At 49.7% G+C, this 25418-nt stretch overlaps 1 protein-coding gene across 1 annotated transcript in view; it reads left to right on the top strand.

Annotated features, from left to right (window-relative positions):
* The first annotated feature begins 613 nt into the window (after positions 1-613).
* LRRC75A (leucine rich repeat containing 75A) overlaps positions 614-25418 on the top strand; it is a 66552-nt gene continuing 41747 nt past the window's right edge. Inside the window, exon 1 of the mRNA XM_030472799.1 lies at positions 614-1695. Coding sequence (XP_030328659.1) covers positions 1432-1695 — 264 coding nt within the window. The 5' untranslated portion in view covers positions 614-1431. The remainder of the gene's footprint in view (positions 1696-25418) is intronic.

Genomic DNA, 25418 nt, shown 5'->3' with positions numbered 1-25418 from the left:
TGTTGAGAAGAGCTGTTCATCGTGATCTTTATCCAAGAGCTTTAATCCGTGCCCTAAACCCTGCCGGCAGCGGAGTGCCTGGAAGATAAGGAGTGATGGAATATGGGATGTGGAGCTGCTGGAAGGAGCAGCGTGGAGGGGCGGCTGCAAGCGCTGGATGCGGGTGTGTGTGGGTTTGGCTGGGGATGGCAGGACACCAGCGGTGACTTCCAGATGTGCACTGGAGAGGCTGCTGACAGGGATGCAGGTGAGGAGGGGCAGGAGGTTTTGGTGTGATACCGCAGGTAGAACCGGAGCTGGGGAAGTCCTGCAGCACCGCTCTGAGGCATCGCCTGGGTGAGGGACACCTCACCACCACCACCCCCGTCAGTTCCTGCAGGTCCTTTGGGGTGAGAAGCAGCGGGAACCCCCCGGGAACCACCGTCGGGGATACCCCGCGCTGCCTCCGGGCGCTGCAGCAGCCGAGCCCCGCTTCTCCCCACCCCAAACCCGGTGCAACCCCATCCCCTCCGGCGGCGGCGGAGGAAGGAAGAGCCCCGTCCGGCTCCGGCTTCCTCCGCAAGCCCAGCCTCGGAGCAGGGTGCCCGCCCCCGGCCCTCCCCCGGCTCTCCCCGGGGCTCGCCCCCCGCCGCCGCCGCCCGCACCGCGCCGCCTCCCGGGCAGCCCCCGCCGCCGCCGCGCAACAGTTGCCCCCAAGTCGCGGCCGTTCCCCCGCATCCTCCTCGGGGAACCCCCCCCCCCCCCGCCCCGCGGCACCGAGGGGAGGAGGAGGAGGCGAGGGGGGGCTGCGCGGAGCCGCCGCCGCTTTGCAGCGCTGAGCACCGGCCGCTCTCACCGCTCCGCCGCCGCCCGGGACCGGGAGAAGGAGCCCCTCGGATCCCGGCTGCTCGCTTCAACCCCGCAGCGATGGAGCGGGGCGGCGGGGCCGAGGCGCGGCTCCTCTCCGCCGGGAGCAGCCGTCCTCTCCTCCGCCGGTGGGAGCGGAGCAGCCCTGCCGCTGGGCACCGGCTCCCCTGCTAGGCTACCGGCGTGCCGAGCCCCGTCCCGCAACGCCGGAACCTCTTGTGCATCCCTCTGTGCATCCCCCAAACTCCTCGTTCATCCCCTCCACCCCCCTTGTGCATCCCCCTGTGTCCCCCCAAACCCCTTGTGCATCCCCCTGTGCACCCCCAAACCTCTTGTGCATCCCCTCCAGCCTGTTGTGCCTCCCCCTGTGCACCCCCAAATCCCTTGTGCATCCCTTTGTGGTTTCCCCTGTGTCCCCCCAAACCCTTTGTGCATCCTCTTCATCCCCTTGTGCACCCCCTGAACCCCTCGTGCATCCCCCTTCTGCACCCCCAAACCCTTTGTGCTCCCCTCTCTGTGCCTTCCATCCTCAAGCCCTCTCCCTTGCATGCAGCCCCAGGGCTGCAGGAGCCGGGGCCACACACGATGGGCACCAAGCAGACCAAGAGCTGCCAAGCGGGCAGCGCTGCGGAGAGCCCCCCGGCCCATCACCGCAAGAAAGCGCCCCCCAGGGAAAGGGGGGATTTCCTCGCGTCCCTCGTGGTGAAGTCCGGCGAGAAGTTTGGGAAGGGCGGCGGCAGCAGCCTGCCCCCTTACCACCGGCGGATCTGCATGATCCAGGACATGCTGGTGCTGGTGAAGCAGGGGAAGCAGGAGGAGGCCACCGAGCTGCTGAGGCACCTGCGGCAGGTGAGGATGGGCGGGATTCTCCTTAGGGGGGCTGCCTGCTTGCGGTGGGGAGAAAAGCCAGTTTAAGAGCACAATGCAGTCTAAGAGCACATCCTGGGTTTTAAAGCCTCATAGCAAAGAGGGGGCACGCTCCGGTTTTGGCGGGTCGAACTTTAGTGGTGTCATTTGGAGCTGCAGGGTGGTCATGGATGCTGGAGATGGGAAAATAACCCCGGGGAGGTGCTTTGCATTGTCTGCGGTGAGGAACCCTGCTGGGTGCATTTTCCTCCTTCCCTTCATTGCGTGTGCTGATCATTCTGGGGTTTGCAGCCCACTCATAGAGGTTCCCACTCAACTTTGGGAAAGTTTGGTGTTGAAAGCAGCTCTGTAGAAGTGCTGAGGCAATTGGAGCCAGCAGCTTCTGAGGATCATCCCTTTTCTCTGGCTTAGAAATACTAAGAGTTGGCAGCTTGGCTTTTATCTTGCTTGGTGGAGTTTTGCTGGTGTTGGCTGGAGCTTGGAGAAATGAGTGCGTGAGATGCTGTGTGGGAGCACGGAATTCATTGCACGGAGCCCAAGACCTTTCCCCTTGAACGTCTGTTTGAGCTGGGCATTAGCTGAGGAGCAACGCTACGGGAAGCTGCTGTGAGCAAATAGAGAGGAGCGCTGCTCTGTGCCCAGCAAATCACTGTTTAATCTCTTCTACTGATAGATGGTGATAAAAACACCACTGTGCTGGGTATTTCTGAGGCTCTGGGGTACACAAGGCTTTGAAAAGCAGCAAGTTTTCCATGTAAACTGAAAACAGACCCGTCCTCAAGCTGGGTTTTTCTCCCAAGGAGCCTGCAAGGCACCAGCTCTTTGTGTAACCAGTTCTACCACCTGAGGAAAGGCTGCTCAGATCTTTGCCGGGCATCAGGAGCTGTGTTTTTGTCCTGTAGATCTGTCTGCCCATGGGAGAATGTGGCTGGTCCAGAGTCTGATGTTTTTTTTCTTGGGTTTTGGGTTTGGGTTTTGCTTTTTGCATTTATTCTGCCTCACTTTTTAGTTCTGTTAAGTTTTTAGCAAGTGGATGTGTTGCCTTAGACATGTCCCTGACCCGTTAACCTCACCCAACATCAGCCAGGGTCCCTCTGACCAGTCAGTTTACATGATTTAGGACTGTCATTGGAGCAGCCCAGCTGAGAAATCCAAACAGTTTTATAAGTGGTTGTGTCCCTTTATAGAAACCCCTCTCAACCTTGATAACGTGCTTTGTCCGAGATGAATGTGCCCCCTTTAACGGGAACTGGGGGTACAACTCTTTGGGACAATGACCTCTCCGTTGGGATCTGTGCAGCCACATGGGCACATGGCCATGAAAACCCCATGGGGCAGAAGCAGCTGTGAGTTGGGCAGTGGATCTGTGCCCAAATGTTGCACCTCTCAGCCATGCCAAAGCTCTTTCACTGCATAGCTGCCCATTGGAGCTGGCAGGAAGGCAGGGGCTAATTTTAGAAGGTGTTTATATCAAACACACCCCCAAAAATGAATCCTGCGAAGTACCATGAGCTGCTCCTAAGTTCTTTCTGGCTTCAGAGACTGGTTTTTATCAACGATGCTCTGGACCATCCTCTTCCTCCTGTGGGTTGGCCATGCAGAGCGTGAGGGACATGTCACAGCGGCTGCCCTAATGACAAATCTGACTATGGGGACGTCCCATCATCTGACTGAGGGGCAAAAATAACCTCTAGGAATGGATTTTACAATGCTGGGGGAAGCGAGGAGCCTGTTCCAGTCAAATAAGTCTTTGTGAGTGTTTCTGAAGAGCTTGCTCTGATAAAATAGAGTGCCAAAATAGGGAACACTTTGTCCTAGATACAATAATAGACTCGAAGCACATTTTTAATGAGATGGTATTATTCCCTGCCTTCAGGTAGCGAATGTGGGATGCCCCACTGATCAAATCCTGGTTGCCGTGGTTTTCCATAGGCTGGCTTTTGGGAGGTGCTGGTTTAGAGGTGCATTGGTGCCTTAAAAGGTTTGCTCCCAAGGAGCTGGGGCTGCAAGGCTCTGGGAGTCTGAGCTCCAGCCTAAAAAGTGAGGATCTGGGGGGGAAGGATGAGCTTCCCCATGCAGAGAGGGATCAATGGGTGAGCCTGGTGGGGCAGAGACCTTTTCCTGTGAGCCATTATACGGTGTCTACTGCAGAGGGGCTGTGGTGTTGGTCCATGTACTTGCTAATGTAACGTGTGATGCTGCTGCTGCAAAACTTCAGGATTTTGGCAAACCTGGTGCCAAGCTCTCAGTTGCATTTAGATTTTCTTATTTCCTGAAAATCCCACAAATTTAGGTCATGGGGAGTCTTTCCCCTGACTTCCCCAGGCTCTGAAGCCATTCCAGTGTGCTAGCGAGTGGGTAGGTGACAGCATCCCTGTGTTTGGAGGTGCTCCATCCTTCCTTTCAAGCAAGAGGATCATGTTGGCTGACCAGCTTTTCAGCTCTCCTTGACATTAGCATCCTGCCCTACTCACCCACTGCAAAACAAGGTTCGGGGGGCTTGTCCCACCTGCCAGAAGCTGTGTTTGATCATCAGCCAAAGGGCAGGGCAGAAAACATGCTGGAACATGGGCATGTTCTGCTGGAGAAGGGCATGTCCTGCCCTTCCAGCCCTTCCACCAACATCCAGGGTGGGTATCCATCCTTCACCCCACTGAAATGGAAGCAATGCTGTTTGCTCTACAGGCTCTTGTGAGGATTAATCAGTCTTTCCAAGAATGCTTAGAGGCTGGAAACAACTACACAAGCACTAAGGTACAAAGTGAACTTGTTTGGGTTTAAAGAGATGAAGGATGTGAGCAGCAGACAGACTCCTTTGCTTCGAGGCTGCTCCTCGGAGAGGTCACAAGCGGTCTCCGGTGCGGAGGCAATCCGATCCCATTGCCTGCCCTCAGAATAACACTCATGTTATTCCTGCATGCCGGAGCTGGCAGCGGCCACTCAAAGGGTATGTGCTACTTTGGCACAGTCAGTCTGATTTAATGACAGGTTCTTTAGCTGGAGATACTGGTTGTTCTTTCCTTCTGCTCTGGTGTCAACAGCCTGGAGGCCAAACCCCACGCTGCAAAAGTGAGTTCCCCTCCCCAAAAAGTGCCATTTGCTGCCTTCTTTGTACGGGGTGGGTTTTCCTATGAGCTGTCAATGCTGCACGTAGGACGCTTTTGGCAATGAAACACATTGGAGGATAAGCAGAAATACACTGAAACACTTCACATTTTATTGAGGCTGGAGCTTGGGATTGCAAGAAGTGCCTCCCTGGGTACCTGCGTGGAGCCGGTCGTCTTTCATGGAAGTCGTTCTTGTGCTGAATAACTTTGAATCCAGTTTCTCTGCTATAAAGCAGCTTTCTGGGTTTACCTGTCAGCATCTCCTCTGCTTTCTGCTGCAGGGCCTCACCCTATGAGAGGGTGAAAACTGAATTAGTTGTGTCCAGCACTTGGGAGAAACCTGGGAACCCACTCCCATCCCCTGCACCCCCATCCAAACCAGCTATCATGGGTGGGAAAGCTGCAGCTCTGAGTTGTTGTGCCTGATACCACCAGTTGCAGAATAGCACAGGCTTTACTATCATGTAGCGCATCACTTTCTTCTTATGCACTCTTGAGTTTCAGTGGTTAAAGCAGCCAAGCGCTGTCAGATTATTAAATTCTGGGAGTGTCTCTCCTGCTGGGGAGAGGATTTGTAAAACAAAGCATGTTTTCCTCCTCGCTGCTGCCAAACGGATCATTTTCCCAAGTGAAATGGTGAAGCGCTTCCCAGCACATTACGTTTCACTTCAAGAATTTGCCATTGGTTATGGCTTGACGTGGAGGCTTTTTGCTGGGCTGTTGCTGCAGAGCTCGGCTGGTGGGAGAGGAAAGGAGGAGAAGGAGGAGAAGGAAGAGGCATTCACTGGCTCTGGGCATCACCTGCATGGGGCAGGAGGTGTGCAGCAGATCCAGGAGTTAAAACACCAAGAAAACAGGGAAAAAGAGGGCAGAGTGTTGTAATAAACCCTCCGGGCACTGAGGGTGGCCAGAAGCCAAATGGCAAGGTCCAAGGTGCGGCAAAGCTGCACGACTTGTAAAGTGGGTTCTGTGCTCGCACCACCCTTGCCTGGGTGGTGAAGAGGATGAAGGGCAGGGGAAGAGGTGTCAGGGTCCCCGATGGGGAAAAACAACACCAGAACTCCAGTTTGCAGGAATGGGGCTGCAGGCAAATGTGCTCTGATGCCCACTGAGCAGTGCAGACCCTGTGCTTGCAGTGTGGGCAGCACTTCTTTGCCATGAGCCTGTGATCGCTGTGGTCTGTCCCCCAAATATAACCCTTCTGTGGGTGCTGGCATCCCCCTGCCTGATTTAAGGCTGATCCCTGGGTTTTGCAGCCAATGGTTGTGGGAGGCAAGTTGTGACATGTCCCGACATCCACCCTGCTGGGTTGGGAATTAAATGCTGCCTTGTGAGCAGCTGCCTGGTGCCATGGGGACTGTGTGGCACAGAGATGCTTTATTAATGAAATGATGAATATCTTCATAATAAGAAGGTGTTTGGCCAGGAGGGAATAGTGAAATAAATAGATTGGAAGATGGCTAACACGGAGAGAGGTCACTTTGGGCTCTGGCGGCCTTTTCCTGCTGCATCAGAGCAGAGGGGTAAAAAGCAATTCTTGGGGCCAGTCCTGCTTAATTAATATTAAGTTCATTAAATGGCAGCTGATGCAGAATTAGGGCTACTTATCCCAGTTGTCCCTGTGATTTATCACACGTGTTCCTATCTTTTTCCCCCCAGTTCCCCCAGTGCTTGGGATTTTGCACTTTCCAGGGAGGCAGGAGCTGTTGGGGAGAGTTTGGAGCAGGGCTGTGGAGGCAGCAAGACACTGAGGGAGCACTGGGACATCCAGAGGCCGGCAGCCTTGCCGGGGAGGGTAAGCACTGCTTCTGGAGCTCTCATGGAGAGCAATGCAATGGTTCCAAACCTTCCTGGGAACTCAGCTCAGAGATGCTGGGATGGGGAGGGGAAGGTTGACCCTGGTTCAGATCAAGCTGGTCAGTGTTACTCCTCCGTGGGCTGGAAAAGCAGACACCCATGAGGTGCAGTTTGCCCCCTTGGGCTAACTTTGTGTGCTCAGAAGCATTTCATGGCCCAGTATCAGCCTGGTCTGTGTGTTACACAGTGTGTGCTTTCACTGTGGGTTAGGAATGCTCTCAGGCTTATTTATTTCATAGAATCATAGAACGGTTTGGGTTGGAAGGGACCTTAAAGATCATCTAATTCCAACCCTCCTGCCCCCAAACAACACTTAAACCACAGAGATGCTGTTGCATAGTAGATCCCCACGGAGGTGAGTATGTTGCCAGGCGAGTTAGTGATGATTGCAGTGCCTCTGGCAGCTCATCAGGGTGAAGGGGATGGTTTTGGTGCCGCCTTGTCTCAGATTCAGACTTCCTCCCTGAAGGATGCTGGCCCCTGGCTTTGCACCAGCCCTGCTGATGCCAAAACTGCTTAAACATTCCCCCTTGGCCGTGTGATTGCATGTGCTTATGGACATCTAGAGCAGACCTTGGGGAGCGATGTGGTCTGATTGAGATGATGCAGCTTAGCTGCACCCTGTGGGTGCTTCGTAGGTGGACGGTGCCTCTCTGTGCTTGCTCCTGGCCCCGTGCACTCCAGCCGTGGGGCATCATCCCCGTGGAGACTGTCCTATGGCACCAGAGCAAGCGCCTGGTCCCTCTTCCTGAGTGCTAAGAGCAGCCAATGCATCAGAGGAGATGAAGATGGGGTTTCTCAGCTCGTCAGAGGTGGAGGTTTGCAGCATCAGGCTTGGTTTCTGTGGGTCCTGGGGGCCAGGGCACCTGCAGGGTGGAAGTTGGGTAATGCAGCTTCTGAGAAAGGCAGGGCAGCTTTGGGATTAGCACTCACTTCCTCTGGTTTGGGCTGCTGACAAAACCACCAGCACTCCCCACAGTTACTTTTAACCCATAGGCTGCTGGAGGCGTGCTTCCTAACCCTGCCCTTGCAGCCTCCTTTCTCTGCTTGCTCCCCATCCTGGCTCCTTCTGCTCTTTTCCCCATGGGATTTGCAGGTGGATGCATCCCTTGTCTGCTTGCCATCCCAGCAGCCTGGTTTGAATTAACCCCCTGGAAGGTGGCTGCTGTGACTTCTTCTAAGGCAAATGTGTCTTTGGGGAATGCTGAGATGCAGAGAGAGAGGGCAGAGGCAATACATGCTCAGCAGTGTGGGTTCTACCCCAGGATTGAGCTCCCTGTGCGGCGGTGATGCTCACCCTGCCGCTGGCATGGAGCAGAGTGGGTTTTCTCTTCGAGCAGGGATGTTCCCTCTGGGATTGGGGAATCACTCGCATAAGGAATGAGTGTTGCTAGCGGATGCATTAATGCAACGCACGCAGCACACCCAGGCAGGCTCTGCTTGCTGCAGGGATGACAATGAGAGAGCCTGACATGGGGAAGATCCATGTTCATATATCCACTTGCACCCAGGGAGCACATCCTGGAGGACACCCCTCCATGGCCAGCTTTCCAAGTGTCCCTGGATCAGCCTTTCTGGAAGTGCTGCTGGCTCGGAGTGCTGCGTGCCCAGGGAGCGATGGCTCCCATAGCTCGGGATCCAGGAGGTAAAGCATCTGGAAGGATTGGAGATGAAACTGATAGGTCAGACCTTGGTTTCCTTCCTCTAGACCTGTTGGGCTGGATGCTGCTGGTCAAGGGTGGTGGGCAGCTGCTTTCTCCCAAAAGGAGGGGGAAATCCTGCCTGTACTCTCACTGGAGCCAGAAATCTCCAAGCTGGGAGAAGTTAATGGTTGCAGTTGGCAAGCCAGTCCCTATTCAGCACTTTATCTGTTTATATAATAGCAGGAATGTGTCTTTTTCCAAACCCCCCTTAGGCTGCTGCTGCTTTCACATCTGATGTGAAGTATAGGCAGCTCGGGGCTCCAGCCCTCAGACAGCCTGGCATGCACCTTTCATTTCCCTTTTCCTTTCTCTATCTTGCTTCAAACTATAAAACCCCTGTGTCTGAGGATGTCTTCTCTCTCATCCTCCCACATCCAGCCTGTGGGGGTGATAGCTGTGTGGGGAGAGACCTCCCTCCAGATCCCAGTGCTGTGATGGTGTGCAGGGGGTCTCGGCAGGCAGTGATACAGGGTGGTCCCCTTGGAATTCAGTATATTGTAGCTTCTTGATAGCTTTTAGATCAGTAATAGCATTCCATGTGTTATGGGGGTTGGTGGTGGTGGCCTCCCCTTAGGTAAGTGAGGCGGTTATATATTAATATTCACTTCATTCTCATACAAAGATATGGGATTTCTTAGCATTTAACTTCTGCAAGTCTTAGCCAAATGCCTGATGTGATTTACTGCCTAATTCCTTTTGTCCTTTTTGTGTATCTCGGCCTCCTTCTGCTCCGGATTTTGGAGAAAGGACCACTGAATGGTAAATGTAATCTCGTCTCCAAAAGCAAAAGCGAATTGTCCTTTCCCTTCCTCTCCAAGCAGAAGGTTTTAGCTCCAATTACTCCTGGCTCTGACCTCGCTGCTTTGTGAGCAGGAGCTGCTTCAGCTTTCTCAGATCATTTCAAGACTTCTTTTACCTTTCAGACTTCATGTCTTTCAAAGGCAGCAACACTCTCTTTGTGTGAGGGTTTGAGCACAGCTCGAGGGAGAGCCTGGGATGCGCACCAGAGCCGATGGGAGGGAGCTGCCTCCCTCCTCGTGCCTTTGGGTATCTCAATGGATATCTCATTCCTTAGGGCCTCTTTGTATTATAATATAACCTTCCCGGAGGCCTCTCTTGCCGTTACAGAGCAGGTTTGATATTGGTGGATGTATTTCTTTATATTTCTGGGTTTTGTGCTGTCTCCAGCAGCCTGTGTATCGTCGTTGGTCCATGGAGGGTTTCCTTCAGGTCTGCAGTGCACAGGCAGTGGATCAGGCTGCTGCTGCTTTCAGCCCTTTAATGTCCCCTTTGCCTTTGAGATTGGCTTCTGGGAAGTAGCAGCAGCATTTCCAGGGCTGCTTTGCTGCAGTCCTGCTCCCCACTGGTGCTGCCCCGCCTGCCTATCCCCATGAGGTTTTGCAATGGTTGTGGGTATGCAGGGGATTGCATTCTTGTGTTGCACAAGAGATTGTTTGTCAGGCACTGTCCCTAAACTCCTAATAGTAATTGAGTTGAAATGAACATTAGTTAATTAATGGAGAGCCCAAACCATCAGCCTGCACTCCGAGCCCATCTAGTGCAGGGGGTGGGTGTGCATGTTTCTCTGGAGGATGGGGAAGCATATGCTGGCTTTCTCAGCTCCTTGCTTTACATTTAACTACAGAAAATGAGAAAATGAACAATAATGTCTTTAATGGTTCTCCTGTCTTCGTCTCTCACAGGCAGCAATCTCTGTGCAAAGGCAGAGATTCCCTGTGTTTGCATGACCGTAGGGCATGGGGCTTTAACCAAATCTGTGCTTGGGAGCCCCATGGTTGGGTACCACACTGGGAAGTACTCCCAGAGCTGACTTTTCTGTCTCTGGGGATGCTTAAACTGAGCCCACTCAGGGGATGGCTGGAAGTTGGGGAGTGATTAATTACAGTCTCATTGTGCAGCGCTGTTTCTTTGCCCCCATCCTCCCCAAGGCCAGGCAGATCTTGGCACAACAATTAAATCCCAGCAGGGGAAAGCAAAAGCTGCTGAGGAAGGAAAAGGCACGCATGCGTTTTGCAGTCTGGCTAAAATGGTTATTTTAGCCAGAGATGTGCTGATGTTTTTTTCTAGGACTTATCTGTCCCCATTCCCACCCTGCCTGCAGGACACAGTGCTTCTGGAGGGGCCCAGTATCATCTCTCTGACCATGATTTGGGGCATCTCCACTTCCAGGGGAAGTGGAAAGCAGGAGGATGGGGGAGTCCCATGAAACGGCAAATGTGGTGGTGAGAGCCTCAGGTTGGACCTTGAGGGGTTCAAATGCCAAAAGGGAAAAGAGCACATTAGGGCAGAGCCCTGACTCCTGTGCATGAGGGGTGCATCATATCCACCATGTGTTTTGTGTTGAATACATGCCAGGCCCTGGTCCTGACCTGAAATCAGGGTCTTGAAGCACAAACCTCTGCAGGAGCAGGACTCAAATCTGTCCAGACAGCCTATCCTTGCTGGTCCTTCTGAGGGTCCGTGTTGACCGATGGTGGCACATAGACAGAGCTAGCAAAGCTGGGATTCATTCTGTCATTCCTTCATATATTTCCATGTGTACCTTTATTGGGATACAGCTCTCCCTGCTTCAGGATTGGAAGAAGGGATCTGGGGGAAAATCTTACTCCTGATGGCTGCTGCGGGTTTCCTGGGCAATGTGTGAAGCAGTTTGGGATGCGAATGTGAATGACCTACATCCATGGTGGTGGCCTCAACCAAAATCAGCAAGGAGGGAATCTTGATTTAAGCAGCTATTCTTTTGGGGGTAGAATTTCTTATTTTCTGTCATTCTGTAAGAGAGAGGATGTTTTCCTATTGGGTTGTAAAAAGCTGCTTCTGCTTGGTGTAATGAGATACTTCCTTCTCTGAGCAAGGAGCCCGGTGTATCTGGGGACATTTCTTTAGGCAGCTGTTGGGCTGGGTGATTCATTCTGTGTGTTTTTATTCTGGTGGGAAACGGTGAATTTGGGGTTTACATGACTTATTTTCTTTTTGTATTTCTGACTCAAGTTATGCGGAGATGGCAACAAGTTTCAAGTGCAGAAAATGACTATTTCAATGTTATTTGATGTGTTCATAAACTCGGAATATGCTGGGTATGTGGGATAGACAAACATCTCAAAGCATATTTTACATTTAAAACCAGTTGATCCATTAATTGTACATAATGAATTACACTTGTGGTCACCATAATGAGCAATCTTGGTCTCTCAGGTTGCAGTTTTACTTGCAGATTGTAAAACAGGCATTTCCCCATTGTACTCCTGATTTGTTCATTGGCTTGTTGAAGTCAATGGACTGGGTGGATTAACTGAAATGAAGATGTTTTCTTTGTCCTTATGAGCCAGACTCTCCCCCAAAAGCTGTGTTTGTGCTTCAGTCTGTTCTGGTTGTCTTTTCATCAGCGGCTTTCCCTAAACCTTTGGCAGGCACATGTCCCGCTTACCTAGGCTAACATAAGCTGTTTAATATTAAAGCATGACCAGAGGTTGGTGTCACCTTAAATTGCTTGCTTGAAATGAGTTTGAAAGTAAATGTATTGAATGTTTAAAGCTATTTTAAATAGCACTATTAATTGAATTTTAATGTAATTGAATTGAGTCCTTGTGCAACCCATTCCCTCATTTTTCCTTAGCAAGGCTGGGCATTTACTAATCTCTTTTCTCAGCCAAATGCCTTTACCATTGGGTTTCTTGGAAGAGACTTTGAAGAGGATCTCACCCCTATAGCTGCCTTACTTTGCTTCCCCTAGTTTGGAGGCACCTGCCAAGGTGGGTCCTTAAAGGAGCATCCAAATCCCCTGGTACCAGTCAGGGGAATTACTATGAAAGTCTTCAAGAAAGACTTTTCTTTCCAAGCTTCCTCCCTCTGAGCCAGGTAGCAAGTACTGTATCCCAACCCGGATCAGTCTTTGCTCTGCCTAATGATTAAAAGTCATATGCTGGGAATAGAACCACACAAGCATGGGATAAAACATGGGAAAGACTTAATTTCTTCCCTTCACCCCCAAAACCTACCGACTTTCCTTCAATGATATATTCCTTTGAAGAAGGTTCCTAGTTCCCTGTGATGTGAATCACAGCGCTGATTGAACTTTGGGGTGGGAAGATGGGAAGCTTTTGAAGCACCCTGAGAAAAGTGGAGTTAATTTGCCCAGCTGATGGCCTCATCCATTACCTTCCCACTCAGCTCCCTATTTTTCCGTGGGTGTTTTGAGAGGAAACCCTCATCTTGGCAATTTCCTTCATAAGTCCCCCTGGCAGCAGAGAAAATCAATATATTATGATGTGTGCCATGCCCAACCTGGCAGGCTGGATAATGGGAATTACAGACTGCCTGCCCAGCGAGCAGGGTGGAGGGTTACAATTATACAGCTGGTCTGAACAGCTTGGTAGCTTTGAGAGGAATTAAGGGCATTCAGCATGGCCCTGTTTATTGCAGGTATGGAGCTGTGCCTGCTGCCGTCGCTGAGCATCGGGCTGCGCTTTTCATCCTCTCTTCAGATTAGAAGTGCAGCTCTAAACCATATACCTAATGCCCTTAAAAGCACTGAGCATCACCAGTGTGGGTGATGCAAACAGACTCCTTCCACTTCTCTGCAGTGTTAGTTGTGGTGGGGCTGTGATGTCCATGTTACAGCAGGCTTGGGAAGGACCCTGACCCAAGCAAGCACTTGATGGACATGGGTGCCCTATTTCTGCCCCAAACGAGATGGTGATGTGTTGACTGTGTGCTGTGGCCAGTGCTGTTCATAGCAGGGAGATGCAGCCCCAGCTGATGTTGCTGGGGACTTTGTGTTTGTGAAGTTCCTCCGGTCTCAGTTTCCCCATGTGTGAAGCAGGATCTGCATCCATCAGGGTGAGCAGGGACTTGGATTAGGAAAAGCTGCTCTTTCCTGGGACTTGCTAGTGCAAGCACACTTTAAGTGTTCAACTGTTATTTCACTGATTTGGCTTCAGCAGAGGGAAAAAGGTGTCTTTGAACCATATGTGCACAACATCTGCTTTCTGCACATCATTTCCAGTCCTTTCCATGGGTGAATGCCAGAAGAGGCATTTCTTCTCTCTTGGCTTGTTGATTTAGGATGAGGGTGTCAGCAGCTCTGATTGCTGCTGGGACTCTGGGTTGTCCTGGCTTTTAGGATGTGTGCATCTCTGTAAATGCCCTGGGTGCATTGTAGACTTTCCAGTAGTGGCACTTGTCATTAAGTGGATAGGCTGAACTGCAAAACAGAAACAGCATTGGTGCTCTTTCTGAGCATCTTCATGCTCTCCATGGGTGGCTTGGGGCTGATTGGTCTTCCCTCTGTTTTCCTTCCCACTCTGTTGCTAACCAGAGAAGGAGGGTGGAGAATTTGGCTCAGTGCAGGTGATGGGGTCAGCCTGTCTATACCAGCGCATGGTTTGGCTGCAGTGAACCTCTCCATCCCTGTTTAAACAGATGTAAAGCAGTTCTCTGATGAGATTAACTCCCTGAATGTGGTAAGCAATCTCTGCTTGGGGTGCTTTCATCTCTTGCCCATCAGCTGCTATTCTCCACCAACACAAAGTAAAGAAAGAAGCAAAACCTCTCCTGCAAGCCATTTCCTCAAATTTCTCTTTTAGTGTTGCCACATAGTGTAAATCAACTGCATTTTTAGGAGTCATGTTTGCTTATGTGCCCTCCCTTTGGAGGAGACATGGAAGCCTGAAATAATCCCAAAGGCAGGAATAAAGTGCCATTCCTGCAGGTTTAGATCATTTCACGGTGCTGCCTCCACTGATTGCAGAAGGGTGAGAATGACATCTTGCTGCTGAGCACCACGTGCAAGGTCCTGGTGGGACCCAAGGCTGACCAAGCTCCATCTCAGGATACTTCATCCCTGGCTGACCCATCCGTGAGCCTGTGGGATGCTGCAGGGCTGATTTGCAGCTTGGGTGCTCCAGGCTGTGCTGCTGATTAAACAGGATGAGTTGCACAAAGCAAAGGGAAGAGGTGGGAAAAGGAAAAGTTGGGTTTGTGGCTGGGTTCTGGAGCAGAACCTGGGAGTTATGAGCTTCTGCTGTGTGTGTGCAGTGCACACGTGTTGGGAGAAAGCCCTCAGCAAACCAAAAGAGGCTGTTTTATGGGTGAGATCAGCTTGGCCAAAAGGATTTGCAAGGGCTGAGCTCTAGTAGAAGAAGAGCAAAGGTGATGCAGGCAGATGGGGTCTCAAAGCTCCCCTATCGCAGCAGCTGGGCACCTTGTGGTCTCTGCCTTGATCACCCCTCCAAAACCCATGTAATGGGAAGCATTTGTCCTATTGACTTTGCAGAGGGAATGGGGGGGCAGAAAGGCTGGAGGTCCCCCGATAAAGTGTAAGGGGGGTATCCACTGTAGTAGGGAAGTTCCAAGAACAGGGATGGTGGTATCCAGAGGTGGCAGAGCCACAAAGAGGGCTCGGGGCAGCTATTCCTTATCTCTTTGTGAACAGGCACATTGGGGAAGATTAGATAAAAAAAGGGAAATGATAACACACATTAAGTCTGCTTGTCAGCCTGCCAGCCCTCAGAAGTAGGTTTTCCCAACCTATTTACTTGTCAGTGGTGATTTTGGATCAGCCTGTGGCATCTTCAGAGGGAAGCAAGGTTTTTTTTCTTGTTTTATGTCTTGCAAAAGGAATCTTTCGTTCAGGCATGAATTTCTGGCATTTCTTGGGTGGGGGGAAGAGAGTTCCGAGACTGATTCGGTGTTATTGTGTGTTAAAACGCTACCCCAGCCCATTGCGAACTCTGTGGTTTACCCACATCTCGTGTGTGTGAGGCTGTAGGTGTCTGATTCACCACAGGCCAGTTGCTTCTACACTTGGAAACCAGCCCAATGAGTGTATTAGTCATGTCTCAGTGCTGCCTTGATACTGAAATCAGCTGTTTCACAGCCAGTTGAGGAGTTTCGGCCCAGGGTTGTGGATGTCTCAGTGGGACTATAGCAGGGAAGGGAAAGCTTTGCTCAGATGGGGCTGCGCAATGAGCTCATCCTGGCCTTGCTCTTGCTCAGCTCATGGGCTTGCATCAGGTTTCAGCAACTATTCAGCCCTGTGGTTGTATCTGGAAAGCAACATTAAGTTGGTCCTGCATCCTGAAGGCTTTGAGGGTTCTTCTTCCTCTGCCGTTAAACTCGAGGAGAAACTGGTGGTCAAAAATATTAGTGTTGGCTATTTTGAAGTTGGAAAATAAATGCTCTGGGCTCGCAATGCCAGAGCTGTGGTGGGACTTCCAAACCAAAGACTTTGTTCTAGCACCTGTGGAAATACTCTTTGGCCATAGCATTTCATGGGGTGTAGTTTAGTTTTCCCAGGAAGGCTCAGCCACCCGTGTAGAAGGATGAGGGATTAGCAGGGTACTCTGTTACCGCCGGCATTCCAGGCCTCTGCTCCTGGCTGGGGATGCTTCCTGGAATGGTGTCACATTGTAAAGAAATAGGGAAATAGCTCAGGGCATGGACACAGAGGCTTTTCTTGCTGGGTGCTTTGCTGATGTTCCTTCAGGGTTTGTGTAAGGGGAGGTTTTGGCTGTCCCTGCAGACTACATGAGCAGAACTCATAGGCAGGTTTCCCAGGCACAAAAACCACTCCAGAAACTGGCTGCTTGTATTGAGCAAGTAAAACCCAGCATCAGCCATGGGAACACCTGCACTGGAGGCTGGTGTGTGTCGGAGGCCAATAAGCAGGTTTGGGAGGTGAAGTTCAAAAGGATGCCAGGAGTTGGTGGAGGAGGAGGAAGGAACTGCAGTAGGATAAATGAAGGAAAAGCAATAGCAGGTACTGATAGGCTGGGTAGGCAATGTGTTACCTGAAGAACTGCTTTGCTTCTCTGTGGATGAAGACTGCAGAGCATTAAGATGAAGGACCTGAGGGTTGTCCTGACCAGCTGACATGTTGGATGCTACAAGCCTTCGTCCCAGAAGCCTCCCATGGAGGTTTATGTCAGCATCTTCATTGGAAGGACAGGCTCTGCCATCTGGAAGAAAACCTTTGCCAAAAATCAGAGTGAAGCACCAACTGTCTTTGCATCCTTTCATCCCTCACTGTCACTCTCCAAGAAGGAAACCCCTGCAGCCTGCTGGGCACCTCCATCCCCCAGTGGAAGCTCCCCCTTTGGCTGGTTCCAGACTGGGTATCTAAAGGCTGAATCAGCAGTGCCTGTTCTATGCAAGCAGTGACTCTTTGATGGTGCAAAGGCTCTACTTTCCTAACCTCCTCGTGCCTTGTTCCTGGCACTCAGTGGTGGCCCTTTTGGTCCTTATCTTGGACCCCAACAGTGGAGGTTGGGTAGGAGCCACTGGTGGAAGGAAACTCCTAATCAAATTGGGAGCTACAAGAAACAAAAGCCTGTGCTAAAACCTGCATTGCATCAGCAAGAAGCGCAGGAGCTCTGCCGTGACTCAGCAGTGAAAGCAGCAGGATTTCCATGAAGCCGTCTTCTGCAAAGTGAACATAAGATGTGGTTATCATCACATACAAGTGTCAGCTATAGCGTGCTGTTGTCTGCTGGGCATTGCACTGCCACAAATCCATCACATGCTGGATTTCCTTCGCAGAAACAGAGGTATGTTTTATATCCTGAGTTCATTTGGCACTTGCTACTGGCATCTTTGCTGGGAAATGAAGTATCAACAAGAGCAGCTTTAATGGCCCTGAGTGTCAAACAAAGCAGCAATAGACTCATTTTTAGTCAGGGCACAGGGCCTTTGACACCTCTTATTGCTGCACAACAGGTACTGCTGCCTGTCCGAGCAGGAGGGGATGCGCTTGCTTCTCCCAGGCTGGCTTGGGGGTGCTGCTGTGGGTTTGGGGGTGCAGAGAGCACCTCTTCCCTCTTGTAGAGGACCCAGAGCATACAAACGGGGCAAGAGGCATGGAGCCCAGCAGAAAGGCTGTTTATTTTCTGTGTCTCTTCAGCACCCTCAATGAAACCTGGGATGAATTTCTCTTCTTGCCCAAGTGCGGGGGCTCTCTGGCCACGTGTAGGTTAATCTGTCACATCCCAGCCAACCCCTGGGGATCAGAGGAGAGAGGCCAGCAGCCACTATCACCCTCAAGCCTTTCTGCAGTAATATGTGGTGAAATGAAGAGGAGGATTTAATAGCGCTTACTGGAAACACTGGCTCTGGTAGGGCAGAGAGCTTCCCAGCCCAGCCCAGCCTGCAAATTGTCTGCATCTCATGGGATCTCACTGCTTGATTCTGTGCAAGATGAGCTTTCACTGAGCAGTGAAGTTGCATTTCACTCTGGCGAGCTGATGTTTATACTGTGTCCTGGCCATCACTTCTCAGGTTGTACCCTGTGCTGCTATGAAGGGACTGGGGTGGAGAGGGCAGCTGAGGAAAGAAGTTTTTGCTTAGCAAATACCTCTATTAAGTGCTCTGCTAATCAAAACCCTTTGGCTTCAGTGGGACTTAAACATGTGCTTATAGTTAATCAGGTATTTAAGTGGTTTTCTGACTTGGCAAGCATAAGAGAAGATATCCCAAAGGAGAAGGAGGAGAGCAGAAACGTGGCCTCGCAACTAAAGGTGTTTGCAAATGCGGATGTTAAAGGCAGAAGGCAGCAGATGTGAGTCTGGGGATGTGGGTTTAACTTGCTTGGACTCAGTTTCTCCAGTTTGTTCAGGGGAAGACTCTCTGCATAACCCGCATTGGCTTTGAGGGATCAGAGATGAGAAGAAGGACAGTGGCTAAGGGAAAGAGGGGATGAGTTGGGATCGGTGTGTATCAGTAAATGCATCTGAAGGACAGGGAAGGTCCCACCAGTGTCTGATGAGCTCCAGGGGCAGGCACCCTCTGCCAGGCAGCCAGGGTGAGACCAGAGGGGCTTGAGAGGGGATTTTAAGGGAAATTGTCCCCCCTTCCACCTTGTAAAGCTGCTGAGCATGAGGCACCCGATGGTGGTAGGCTAATACATTCCCTTGCTTGCAGCTGCTCAGGGGTATAAGAAATACTTACCCTTCCCTCACTGATTTCACCCTGGAGAGACTAAGCAGTGTGGTTATCAGGGTTAGTTCAATAAGCTCACACTGTCCCAGGGCTGGAGACCAGGCTTTCAGAATATGGGGGCGCTGCTCAGTTATCCATTGGATTTGCTTCCATCTCATGGATGAAAGTGCCAGCCCTCTGTGTCAAACAGCATCCTTCCCTGATTTCTTCTCCCTGCTGCAACCACTTTGTGCACGCATTTATCTGATTTTCTTGCTGAGTATTTCTGCTGTGGCTGCTCAGCCCCAGTCCTGGTTGTACCCTACCAGGAAAACAAGCCCAACAACTCATTAGGTGGCCTGGGCTGGTCTTCAGCATGTCTCCATATAAATATACAGCATTACAGTTACCGTGATTATTATGCGAAGCATAGATTATTCTGGCATACGAGTGTGTTATGTATTGATTTGCCATTGCTTTGAATCCCATTACATGAATCTGCTTTATTAATGGACTTTATCCGTGCTTGAGATTAACTGTGATGCTGGATTTGCAAATGAAAGAATTGAAATTCATGTTGTCCATATTAATTACTCGTGTGATGCTGGCCTCCTTGGCAAGCTGTTAGAAGCTGTGGAAACCTTTATTTCTATTCCATTCCTGTTGCTCTGTCTTAAGTAAGAAAATCAGTTGAGAGCTGTGGGATTTCTTTGGTTTGCTCCTTTGTTGGAAGCCTCTTTTATCTGTTGAGAAGGTACCAAGAGCTTTATGCTTGGTGTGGAATAGGCTGTGGTTAAGTCAGGACAAGTGTTAATGCAGAAAAGGAGCAGGGAGATTTTAGTTCAATGTCAAGTTCAACCCTGCTTTTTCATCTCTTGTTTTGAGCCAAAATCTACCTGTATCTTGTTCCCTCTAAGGTTTTAAAGTGCAAAATCTCTAGTACATGTCTTGCAGCAATACAGAGCCAGATTCTTGTGTTAAGTGCAGCAAAGTAGCTGGAAAGAGTAACTCCACAGCAGTGCTGCGTGTGTTGCAGGACATGCACATGCTCCTGTGGGGTGCACTCATGGGTGCCTATGTAGAGGACGGGTGCTCAGGCTAAGATGGGAGAGGAGCATATTCATTGCCTTGCCTACAGGGGCATGGTTTTGGCTATGGCAAAACATCTCACCTTCAGATTCAGCCCTGTGTTTGCTTTCCAGAGGTACTGATGGCAGCCCAGGAGCACAGCAGCGTGTTGGAGCATATTTGGTGTCCTTCAGGTAGTGACAGTGGTGCATGTTGCGGCATCTGGCTCTTCCATTGCCACTATGTATGCAAACCCACTTCTGTCTCTGTGCTCCTCTCATCCAGGCTTCTGAAGTGGTATAAAATGGCATAAAAAAAAAAAGACTTGACATGTTTTTATTAGAGTCAGCTGCAGTTTGTTCATTGAAATGATCTTTCTGTAACATTCACATCATTCAATGGCAGCTGGTTTAATGAGTTAATTGAATATTTCTGTCTTTCAAAGATGTCTTAAATTACTTCCCTTGAATAACCTACTCTGGAAAAGAGCTGTATGGAGGGATCACTGGTGCTTATTTTTACTAACACTTGTATCAATAAGATCTCAAGTTTTATTCTAGCATCCATCTGCTTTGAAGGATCCCAAAGCAATTGTCAAAGCATTTGCGTAGTCTCCCACCACCGAAATTCAGTCCCTTTGAAGTAGAGCTTGCTTAGCATTCACTGGGCAGTAACAATACATCCCTCCATAGCTAATGCAATAATAATTAGCCCAGAGCTTGGAAGTGAAACCAGGTTTTAGATAGCAGTTATTGGATTGCAGGCTCTTCTTGTATGTGCAGGAATGGATTGATTTCTTTGGAGCAGTGGAGGTGGGGGGGGGTGTCCAGGAGGTTTCCTGGTGATACGGTAACATCATTACATGCACGATCAGCATGATGTGCCTGGGAATTTCAGTGCTTGTGGATGATGCAGGAGTGTTTCCCAGTGGCTCACATGGCTGGCTGTGTGCTCGCTGCTTGGCAGAGCTGGACATCAAAACAAAACCCCTGTATCAGATAGGAGGAGGTAATCCCCATCTCGGTGGTTTTGGAAGCACTGCTAACACAGATCTGATTGATCCCTGAAATTATCAAGTTTCTTTTTCCACAATTAGGTTGTAACAGCAATCCTGGCTGAGGAGAGGAGGGGACACCTTCAGAAAGCAGCATTTTGAATGGATAGAAAAGCAAATGTGACTATTCAACAGTGATTTGCTATTCCTTCTGTATTGGGATCACCTGGGAACAGCTGATCACATTGTGCTCAGAGAGGGCAGGATTGCACCCTTGTACATCAGGAGACCTGCGCTGACCTCCTCCTGAAATCTCTCATGGTGGCAGCTGCTGGAAACAGGAGCTGGGGCTCAAGTGGGCCAGGACAATAAATCCTGCTTTCCCACTAACCAGAGGCTGGTCCAACAGGATTAATGCCAGAGCCAGGCAGCTAGCGCCGTGTCGTGTTAATCTGTGAAGTGAGGGCTGGATTGGAGGTGGGAAGAGGAGAGAAGTGAGGACTCCCATGCTCTCATTTCTTCCATTAGAAAAGGGGGTTCCCAGTGCAGGGCCAGGGGAGGTTGGCTTTCCTGCAGGCTTATCTTGGTTGTCCATCACATCAGTCAAACCTCAGCTCTAGGAAAATCCGGCTTTTCCCAGTGTGCTCCTTTAGGTCCCAGCTAGGTAACCCTGATGGTGGCTGCAGACCTTCTGTCCTCCTGTCCATCCATCTGCTGCCATGCAGGGTGTACCACATGTCACGACTGCTGGAGTCTCTTCTTAGCACATCCCGTAGCAGAGATGTTTGCAGGGATGTGTAAAGCAAGGGTGTTTGGCTCATTGCTGTTAATGAAATGCACTGCATGCAGGTGGGGGATAAGGAGCAGGTTGCACAAAGCGCTTGTAGACTCGGTGTTGCTCTAAGGACTCTCATCAATCGTAGTGTGTGTGGAGACTCGGCTGTAATTTCAAACAGGGGAAGGTGTTTGTGAATGCAGGTTTTGTATTGGGAATCACTCACTGACTCTGTGCCCAGACAGCGGGGCGGCCTCCAACAGGCAGTGGAAATTATGAAGAAGAGTAATTCTTCCTCATCTGACACTGTTGTCTTCTACTTGGAAATCTTTTCCTCTTTCCTGCAAGGATCTTGGTTCTGCCTTTTTTCCCTTTGTTCCCATAAATACTTGATATAAAGATGTGTGTATTTAGTGCCTGTGAACACAACACAGTATAATATCTGCATGCACAATTAAAGGTATTCAATGCCCATACGTCATCTCCTGTCACCTTCCGAGGACAAAAGTTGTTTGAGCTCCCGATTACCTCCAACAAAACAGTGGGGGCCTAAAACAGAACTTCAAAATGTGACTAGTATTAATGGGTGATCAGCTGCAAAACAGATGGTGCTGTTCTTTGGCTGGAAGAGAGGGTACAAAAGCCATGCAGAGCTCTGCGCTTGCTGTGCTGGAAAACAAAGGTGAGGATGGTACGAGTGGGATTTTCCTGCTCCAGTTGCCTAAACATGAAATGTCTAGGATAAACTAATTAGAAGGGCTTTTCTTGGCAGATAACTGATAGAGACAGCCACAGCCAGAGACTGACTCAGCCCAGCTGGCTTAGAATAGGATGAATCATGGTCTTCGTATGAGTTGACAGTAGACTGAGCTTAGATGACAAGTCTGGATCCTTACCTGACAGGAGATGAGATGTATCCTGTCCTGTAGGTATATTTTCCAACAGAGACCTCAGACTTCTGCAAGGGAAAAGAAGTATACTTTGCATGTGGGGTGATGAGGTGAAGGGATGCAGTTAGGACCTCACAGCCATCAGAACAGTGCAGTCAAAGCTAGGGCTGGTGCATAGCCTGGCTTGGATGGGAGAGCAAGATACAGGCAGGTCCTGCTGGTTTAGAAGGGATGTGTGAATAATACTTTGTGAGCTTGTATTAAGGGCAGTGATGGATCTAAATTGTTTGAGCTGTTCAAATCATGGAGTCACTTTCCTCAGATAGTGTTTCCAAGCTTCTTCCATACTGGGATCCCACTGGCTCTGTGAATCAAGATGGGATGGGTAGCTGAGTCTATTCTCATTACATATCCACAGGCACTTTCCTAAAGAAGCCTGTTAGCTGTGGTCTGGCCAAACTCCAGTTGGGCAGTTGCATTTGCCTTCCAGTTTAAAACTAACACAGTGCATTCTACTGCGAATCTCTTAGTCACAGTTGTTTATTATCTGGATGGTGGCATCATATCTCTGCCCATTAATCTGTCTCTCCAACTTTCTATAATTCCAGCCTCCTGGAGGGGGCCCAAGCTGCCACCATTTATTATTTGAGTCAATCTGCCAGGGAAATGTTTATTTCTTTCCTGAAACATTGGATCTTCTCTAACTACACCCTCACTTCAGGCTTGAATGAGCGATCGTTGGTTCCAAACCAGTATTAACTCTGTTAAACAGAAAATATCCCACATATTTAAACTGCAGCTTTGTGCCAGGCTAGAGGATTAGACATGGGAATTTGCAGTAGCAATTGTTGGTTTGTTTGGAGGTTCCCAGGGTGCCTTCTGTGGTGCTCCATCCAGATGTATTGGTCCAACGACCGGCTGCCCCATCACAGCCGAGCTATGCATGGCTGCAAAGTGCTGCCTGCCCTCTCCAAGGGTGCAAACTTGGGTATCTTTGCATTGTTGATGTCTGTTTTTACACAAAACCTGTTGGAACGTCATTAGATTCATAACTTTCAGATGCTTTACTCCTCTCTCAACCCATGAAATTGGTTCCTGTGTTAGAAAGGGGAAGAGGAGGAGGAGGAGATGGATGGACTGTGTGACTATTTCAGCCTTGTTTCCTTAGGATACCCAGGTAGGAATTAAGCTGTTTGTAGTACGATAAAACTCTTGATTGCGATGTATAAATGGCTGGTTTATAGGGGGTGTACACAGCTGACCAGAGCAGCTGGGCTGCAAGTGCACGAGGCAGATAATCTTTCCAGCAATGCACATCCACATTGCTTAGTCTTATAGGAAAGTAAAGCAACACCAAATTTGTTAGCTGTGAAGCAAATGCTTATCATGTGCAAAACAGGAAGGCTGCTTCTAAATGCTGTGGCCAGCTAGAGAACCATAGAATCCAATTGCAGCTAGGAAATCCATAAATACTAAGTTTTACGGTGGCTTATTAACCTCACAAGTCAACCAGACGTCAGAGGATTTGTGATGGAGTCGAACGTCCTAAGGATCAAAGGCAAGAAATACTTTGTCTGCTTGTTTTCAAGGGCAGGCTTCACAAGGCCTGGGGGATTGAGCAGCTAAACGTGTCCTCCATCAAGAAAAACAACCCCGTAGCCTTTGAGCAACCCACACTGTGCTTGAGTCACATCTCACATGCCTGGCCCCCTGATCTGACCTTACTCACCACGTTGCTAATGCTCACCTCATGAAATCATTTTTCCCAGATAAGTTGCTGCAGATGATTGATTGCAAACAGTATTAATGTTTCTCTTCCTTCATGGTTTATTATACCAACCTCTCTGCTTGGAAATGCATTATACTGCCCTGGCTATTAGTAGAGATAAGAAGCAGGTTTGGAGGAGGTGCTGGCCAAAATAGCAGCTATCAGGATATTTATGGGCAGTCATGATTGCAGGAGCTCGGGGTGGCATTTTACACAGTAACCTCATTTGGGCAGCTGTAACTGCCTTCGCTCCGTGTTAATGAAAGCAGCAACAGCATAACCTGCTTCCTCGTATGACTTCTCACGTGGACCTGCTGGATTTACCTCTAATTGCAATTCAATTTGCAGCAATAAATAGTTTAATAAGTGAAAATGGGCTTGACTTCTGCTGTTTATGGCTCCTTGTGGCTTAGGGGAGTATTACACCATGCTGCATCTCATGGAAACGCAACTTGGAGCTTCAAGAGCTGGTTGCTCAACTGTTAACTGTTGTTGTGCTGCAATTGAACAGGCAGCAGCAGGAGAATAACAGGTTGTTTTACCTGGCCCTAAGGAAGGATAAGCTGGGGGTTCAGCTCCCAAATGCCTTGCTTGCATTGATTTTCTTTTTTTCCTTCCTCACTGGGAGAAAGGCATTGCATGGATAGTGTTGGCTTGGGGAAGTCAATGCTGAGCTCTTAGTTTAGGCTGGTTTTGGGGTGGAAGGGCTATTTCTGTGTTGTTTGCAGAAGGGACCCAGGTTGAAGAGAGCATCTAGCACAGCATCAGCTTTGCAGGGAAGCAGGACTTGACCATACCTGGGCTCTCACCTGCCTTGGTGTTCTCTTATGCCTTTCATGGCTGTGGCTGGGAAGTTTCTTTTGCTGGCTGCCGTGGTGGGAGGAATTACATTTTACTGCTGGAATGCTTTGATTTAAACTTCTAATTCCTTCACTTTTTTTGTTGTTTGGGGTTTTTTTGCATCTGTGTTTTGTTTAGGTTTTTTTTAAGCAAATAGCATTGCATTGCTACATTTGCAGAAGCCTCTTCTTGTGGAGGCTGAAGGCAACTAGTTGGTGGTAGGAGAAATGACCATACTTAGAGTATATTAATGGTTCAAATCACAGTTGATGCTTGTAACTCTCAAGGTAATGAACTGCTGTAAAAGAAGCTTTGCTTCCAGTGGGTAAGCCATCCCCAAGGACTTCCGAGTGGTTTGGCTTTCTCTCAGCCTCTTAAAGCTGGAAACAAATCACACAGATTGCGGGAAGGTCACGGGTGACGGCAGAGAGGATGCGCAGCAAAAGGAATTGAGCAAGACTCTTCTTGCTCAGCCCCAAAGTGATGAACTCTTCCTACTCCTTAATCCTACCTGGCAAAGCAAGGCTTTAGCTGATGTGCTCAGTGAGGGGCACAGTGTGGTAAGACAGGATCAGCTCAAGTTGAAGGGAGCTGCCTAATGTTGACAGTTTTTTGATCCACTCGCAGCCTTTGGGTTGCTTTCAGTCACTTCTGCATTCCCTTCTCTGCTTATTTTGTGCCATTAATGCCAAATCCTCTTGAATTGGGCATTAGGCTTCTTCACGGGGATAGATGTGCTGTTGAATGTGCTGCTCTGAAATGTCCTCTCA

The sequence above is a fragment of the Strigops habroptila genome, assembly GCF_004027225.2.
Source record: "Strigops habroptila isolate Jane chromosome 13 unlocalized genomic scaffold, bStrHab1.2.pri S16, whole genome shotgun sequence".
Classification (NCBI taxonomy): Eukaryota; Metazoa; Chordata; class Aves; order Psittaciformes; family Psittacidae; genus Strigops; species Strigops habroptila.
This window is presented reverse-complemented; position numbering and strand designations above follow the sequence as displayed.